We start from the raw sequence: 7,214 nt of genomic DNA on the forward strand, positions 1-7,214 counted from the left end.
GGTATAAGTTATACATCTTCTTGTATATAGTGATATGGAGCATGCTGGTATAACCTGGGTATCTTCTGTATATAATTATATATGTACAGCTGGTATAAGTTATACATCTTCTTGTATATAGTGATATGGAGCATGCTGGTATAACCTGGGTATCTTCTGTATATAATTATATATGTACAGCTGGTATAACCTGAGCATACTCCTTACGACACATGTTCTGTCTATAAGACACAGTACCTATTTTTAGTAGGTGTAGAATATGATGTCCACTACTGGCTGATATTCATATTTTCTCATCTGGTAAAAGGCTTTATTGCATAGTAACAGTCACTATAGTTCATATTTTTGTGTCTTCCAATATAATGTAATAGCAGAAATCCAAGTGAATATAAAATATGAAGGCGTTGTATTCCCCCGGAGTGTAGACCTTTCACCACCTTCCCATTGAAGACCTGAAAATGCCATTAATGGGAAGGTAAAACATCTACACACTGGGGGTATAAAACGCTTTTCTATTATATATTTACTTGGCGCTCTGGCTTTTCATTTTTTTCTTTCTCTTGGATCTGTGTGTTGATTAACTGAAGGGGATTTGGTCAAGACTCTTTGAGGCTTAGCACCCGCCATTTTTTTATTTCCTATTATCGTGCAGCTCCTATATCTTTTTTGGATGTGTAATATCAGAAGGTGCTCAGGTTATTTCACCTCTTCCTTTGAGTTATAATGTCAGAAGTCCCTGTTACAGATTTTTTATTGGGGCCCAGGAGCTTCAAGTTAGACCCCTGAGGAGAAGACTACACTGTGGTGGAGTTACCGGGGATGGGGGTGGGGGGGGGGGTGGTATTAGGGAAGCTGGAGGTTTGGGACGGATAATGACAAATGAAGTTTAATGTGGATAAATGTAAGGTTATGTACTTAGAGTAAGAAAACATATGGTAAAATTAACTTTTGCAACCAGAGTCAGGCAGCTGCTGCCAAGGCAAATAAAATCACAGGATGCTTCAAAAGAGTCAAAGATGCACATGACTAGAATATAGTGTTACCTCTATACAGATGACTAGTCAGACCACGCATGGAATATTGGTTGAAATTTTGGGCACCTGTGTATAAGGAGGGTGACCAAGGTAATTAAGGGAATGGGTGGATTGCAGTACTAAGAAAAGTTATCAAACTTGGGTCTATTCAGTTTAGAAAAATGACGGCTCGGGGGGCGATCTAATCACAATGTACAAATATATAATTGGACAGTGCAGAGATCTTTCTAATAATCTTTTTACACCGACTCCTGTAACAAGGACAAGGGGCGACCTCTACGTCTAGAGGAACAAAAGGTTTCACCATCATCACAAACGGAGATTCTTTACTGTAAGAGCGGTCACATTATACAACTCTCTGCCACTGACGGTTGATTTATTGAACACTTTCTAGAGGGGTCTGGATGTCTGAAAAATATAATAGCACAAGTTCTATGTTTTATATCAATGAATCTCAATGTCGCTGAGCCGAGCAAATGACATCCAAGAACCCCCAAGGCTGTTGTCAAGCTATGCTGCCTATTAAAAGCACATTATGAGTACAAAGTGAGTGCCCCCTACAGACGCGGCCTGTACCCCCTGGACTACGCGTACCACAGGTTTACAATTTAGGTATCAGATTGCTGGAGATGGGTCGTTGTACTAGGGATTTATTCTGATTGACAAATTTGGAGTTGGAAAATAATTTGTCCCCCTAATATGAGGTTACAGTCAACTACCTCCTCTGGATCAGCACAGGAGTACATTATTATAGGCCTGTGTCTTCCATCATCTTCATCAACTATGAAACTGTGTCCATTCTTCAGAATATTCCAAATTAAATGTTAAACTCCAGGAAGGTGAAGATGAGCTGGTTGGCAGGTCTTCTCCCATTACTTCTGTTGACCAGTAGGTAGGACCACCCTGGCACACTCCATAGAGGGGACATTTCACTTATTCTATGTAGCATTGTACAGAGCACTAGGAACGTTCCATGTAGATCAATCATATCCAGCAACATCTGAAATAATCCAACCACATGTAAAAAGTTGTAGGACATCAGTATCATGATCCTCATCCAAAAATATCATCAACCTCCTCTTTCCATGTACATATTATATATTGTTATAGACACATGACACATGACCTGTCCATAATTCTGATTTTAATGATCTCCTGAAATGACCTCTGTTGGACTTTCTCACTTTATTGCAGAAGATGTTCCTTCTATAACTGCACACAGACCATGTCAGTCATCAGCCACTCCAACTGCAGCAACACCAGTGATTTCATCCTCAGTGGAATCCCATATCTGGAGGATTTCAATCTCTGGATGGGGTTTCTTCTCATCGCCATGTACATTGTTGCTGTTATGGGGAACATCTCAATTCTTTATATCATCAAGGTGGACCAAGAGCTACACGAACCCATGTACATCTTTCTCTTCATGTTGTCAATGATAGACCTGTTCATGGCCACCACGACCATGCCAAGAATGATGGGGATCTTCTGGATGGCTGATTTCAAGATTGCTTTCAATATGTGTCTTACCCAGATGTTCTTCATCCATTTCCTCTCTGCTCTGGAGTCTGGGATATTGGTGGCCATGGCTGTAGATCGCTATGTAGCTATTTGTCACCCTCTACGATACTCTGCTATTTTAACCAATGAGAAAATTTGTATAATGTCCACACTAATTGTTGTCAGAGGCGCTCTTGTTATGATTCCCATCCCACTCATCATCAAGAGACTTCCTGAGTGGAAAAATAACGTCCTGACACATTCCTACTGCCTGCACCAAGAGGTGATGAATCTGGCTTGTGGAGACATAAGGGTCAATGTTATCTATGGACTCTTTGTGATCATTTCGGTCATGGGCATAGACTCTCTCTTCATCTCCATTTCGTACTTGCTAATTATTAAGGCAGTGCTCGGTCTGGTGGAAGAAGCCAGCATGAAGGCCTTCAGAACGTGTGCCGCCCACATTTGCGCCGTCCTCGTGTACTACATACCCTTGATTGGTCTGTCCGTCGTACACAGGTTCAAGAACAGCACAATTCCAAACCTTCACATTCTGTTTGGGAATGTCTATCTCCTCCTCCCCCCTGTTATAAACCCCTTAATTTATGGGATAAAAACTAAGAAAATACGCAATGGACTTAAAAAGTTATGGAGTAAAATAATCGGTCAGGAAAAAACATCCCAAATCATGTGATCCGAGCAGAAAACGGAAGATACCGAATCATGGACGCCTTACCAACCACTCGTTGATTCTTCCATCAAGAGATGAACTATGAACCCACTGACCATCTGTGAAGTCTCTGAAGGGATTTTGCTTCTACCTGTTCATTAATGATGGTGGGGAGTTCCTAAAGTTCATTTAGAGCCAGAAATAAACTTGTTTCCTTCATAGCGTGTGTGTATGAGCTCCTGACTCGCCCAGTATAAAGTCCTTGTGTCCTGTGTAGTCACTGTTCCAGTATGGTTTCTACATTGTAGCAGCTGACAGCTGTTATCTTCATGACACCTATTTTCCCACACCAGCAAATATGTGTCATGCTCCACCCTCTACTGTATCTTCCATTTTCCTGCACAGTCTTAGATTGCAGATGATGACAGTCATGAGACAACAAAGGGTCAAACATGGCTGCTCCTCTGTCTGGGTCATCAGCGCAGGGTAATATCTGTGAAGGTTTCAAAGAAGTTTGATCATTTCATGTGTCACTTATTCTGAATTGTGTTTGTCATTTTGTAGCCATTAAAATTAATCCTAATAAACGTATTTATGAATGGGAAACTTATTTATGGCAGGAGATCTGATGTCTTATACCCTGAAGTGCCCTCAGTCTGAGCTCGGAGGGCGTGAGGGAGTATTATTACGTTTGCCAAGGCCTGGTGCCATGTTCCTAGCTAAAAGACACAGTATTTTAAACCATCTGCCTTTTAAGTATTTTTATTCCAGCCGTAAGTGCTCCAAGGTAAATCCAACAGCAACGTTTTGGGTTGAAACATCAATATTGAGTCCTTTATCATGGAGATTGCGGGAGGTGTGAGCGATCGATGAGACCAGTGTGCACCATGTTTGAAGTGTAATTCATGGTCAATCACCTTCACTAGTACATCCGGAAATTATATCTGTCTTGATCTGTATTGTACGGTGAGAAAGATGGAGTCAACATTGCTGTTGATAGCTCAAAGGATTTGCAGTAAGAATCACTATTCAACAACAATGACCGGAAGTCCAAATCCAGCCACATATTTATTCCTTGGATGCGCGCAGCGCGACAATGTTACGAAAGTGCCAGCATTCACCCAACACACATTTGAAAACACTTTTAAGTCCTCTCCACCAGTCATGTGACCTGTAGTGTCTTGTGTTTGGACCACAGGACCTGCTCCGATCACTCCGGAGGACAACCTGCTTTTCATATGATCGGCTTCTATTCTGGTCTTGATTTGCATTTATAGATGTGATCAGAATATTCTATGAAAATGAGTTCAGAACAATCAGGTCATACATTAACTTCTCAGTGACCATGACCGAGGATATATTATACTCCACATCCTCCATGTACTGCACAACAAGCTTTCTACTGGCCAAACAAGACCCCACAGTACTGACCAGTCGTGACCCCACTGTACTGCCCAGACATGACCCAATGTACTGCCCAGACATGACCCAATGTACTGCCCAGACATGACCCAATGTACTGCCCAGACATGATACAATGTACTGCCCAGACATGACCCCACTGTACTGCCCAGACATGACCCCACTGTACTGCCCAGACCTGGCACAATGTACTGCCCAGACATGGCACAATGTACTGCCCAGACATGGCACAGTGTACTGCCCAGACATGACCCAATGTACTGCCCAGACATGACCCAATGTACTGCCCAGACATGACACAGTGTACTGCCCAGACATGACCCAATGTACTGCCCAGACATGACCCCGTGTACTGCTTAGATGTGATCCAATGTATTTCCCAGACTTGACCCCATATACTGCCTAGATGTGACCCCATGTACTGCCCAGACATGACCTCATGTACTGCAGACATGACCCTTTCTACTTGCCCAGACATGACCAAGTGCACCACCCAGACATGACTCAATGTACTGATGAATACCTATACGAGTATAGACCATTGGCATGCGCCAAACAATAATGCGTCCACACAAATCATAAAGCAAACATCAATACCTATACCAGACTGTGAAGACTACTAGTATATACAGAAAATGAAACACACATAGCACAAGTCATGTACCATGACAATATAAAATAAACTTTATTGAAATATACATAACACATTGGCCATCAAAATATAAAAACAATATAGCACACAGTTAAAAAGGAGAGTCTGGAGGAGCTGCGTGAATAATCCAATATATATGCTACCATACTAAAAACATCCTGTGATGTGGTAACAAATGCAGATATCTATAGAAAAGATAATCATATAGATCAAGTATTTGGACAACAGAAGCACATAAATATATTTAGCACCTGACAGAAGAGCACACAATTGTGCATGCATATAAAAGTATACAGCTAGAGCTCCAAGTTGCACCCAAAACAAAGACCATGCTTTATAAATAAAGGATATTGTACAAACCCATGGACTGCATGATAGGAAGCACGCAGGATCACTCCACACTGACCGCCCCCGACGCACGTTTCGCCGTCAGCTTTCTCAAGGGGTACTGACTGATGGGATAGTGGTTGTTTTAAATATAAAATGCAGAGGGAGGGGACTACACGAATAGCCAAACACTAAGCAGTGTTCACAGCATATGGAGATCTGCAATCACAGATCAAATTACACCTACCATGCTGCAGGCACCATTAGGCTATGTTCACACAGGGCACTTTTGCAGGAGGAACATCCGCCTAAAAATTCTGTTAGGAAGTCCGAGGCAGATATTCCTCTCCCTGCACGCCGGTTTACGCTGCAATTCTCGCGCCGCTCTTCGCCCGCGGCCATTGAGCGCCACGGGCAAAAAACAGCGCGAGACACGCTTTCTCTGCCTCCCATTGAAGTCAATGGGAGGTCAGAGGCGGAAGCGCCCGAGGATAGGGCATGTTGCTTCCACTTCCCGCGAGGCAGTTTTACTGAAATCAATGGGAGGCGTTTTCGGGCCGTTTTTGCCGAGTCTTGCGACGCGGTTTCCGCGTCAAAAAAACTCGCCAATATACTCCGTGCGAATACAGCCTCAATGTGCACGGACGACGGAAGCCACATTCGTCTCTGCGGACGCCATCATACCTGCTTGGCGCATGCGCACCGGCACTGATCCGGATGTCGGAAACTGTGCCATGGACTTAAACTACAAACTGCGCATGCACGCTGCAAAAAGACTAAAGGAAGGGGCTGGCATTATACAGGGAAGGGTTAGTGGCCATTTTAGAGCCTGGCAGTTATGCCAGAAACCCAAACATGGGATAAAGGTCATGTACTGACCAGGAGTGCCGTATATAGCACTAAAACAATCTACCCCGGGAAAACATATAAATAGTGAAAGCATAGTTAATACATTAGTCGGTACTCCCGAGTACCTGGGTATCTCTCAAGGTAGTTGAGACATTATCACTGGACAGCTGGAGCACGCACATAAAAATCCCATATACATAGACATGAATGAATATACATAAATACACAACAATATCAATATTCTACACATATTAGTACATCACTGTAAATAGCACCATACAATTAAAAATTCCACTTTATTTTACAATAAATACCATCGTAAAAAAAAAATTTTTTTTACATATATAAATATACAATGTACCCCCATATAAACAAATAATAGTAAATAGTGTAAATAAAGTGCAAGGGGAGTGAGGAGAGGTGAGTGAACACACGTGCTCGTGATAGTGAAAAGAAGTGAGGAAAATAAATAAATAAATAGTTAGATTAAGTGAAGGAGTAAAAAAAAGGACTGCACCTGAAAAGTATATAGCCATTATTAAACATGCAGAAATATAAACATATTCACTATGAATCATTATATAATGTATTGTATAAATGACAAAAATGTGAAAAACTATATAAAAATATGAAAATGATGCGACTCAATATGAGCGTGTTAGAGACCATAAAAATAATCAATGCATCATGACTGAAAGTCATCAAAATGTAAATGATCTAATAAATATAACTGAACACATGTATACAATTAAAATCCATA

The 7,214-nt window shown here is 41.7% G+C and overlaps 1 protein-coding gene across 1 annotated transcript; it reads left to right on the plus strand.

Moving 5' to 3' along the window:
* Nucleotides 1–2,259: 2,259 nt before the first annotated feature.
* Nucleotides 2,260–3,642, plus strand: LOC142698223 (olfactory receptor 51E1-like). Its single transcript, XM_075847866.1, has one exon. It carries the CDS (start codon nucleotides 2,260–2,262, stop codon nucleotides 3,226–3,228), a length of 969 nt encoding a protein of 322 aa, XP_075703981.1. The 3' UTR covers nucleotides 3,229–3,642.
* The last annotated feature ends 3,572 nt before the right edge of the window (nucleotides 3,643–7,214 follow it).

Source organism: Rhinoderma darwinii, unplaced genomic scaffold (genome assembly GCF_050947455.1).
Source record: "Rhinoderma darwinii isolate aRhiDar2 unplaced genomic scaffold, aRhiDar2.hap1 Scaffold_100, whole genome shotgun sequence".
In the NCBI taxonomy this organism is placed as follows: domain Eukaryota; kingdom Metazoa; phylum Chordata; class Amphibia; order Anura; family Rhinodermatidae; genus Rhinoderma; species Rhinoderma darwinii.

Bases quoted from the DNA above. Each gene is read 5' to 3' on its own strand.
- LOC142698223 (XM_075847866.1), top strand. From the start codon at position 2,260: ATGTCAGTCATCAGCCACTCCAACTGCAGCAACACCAGTGATTTCATC.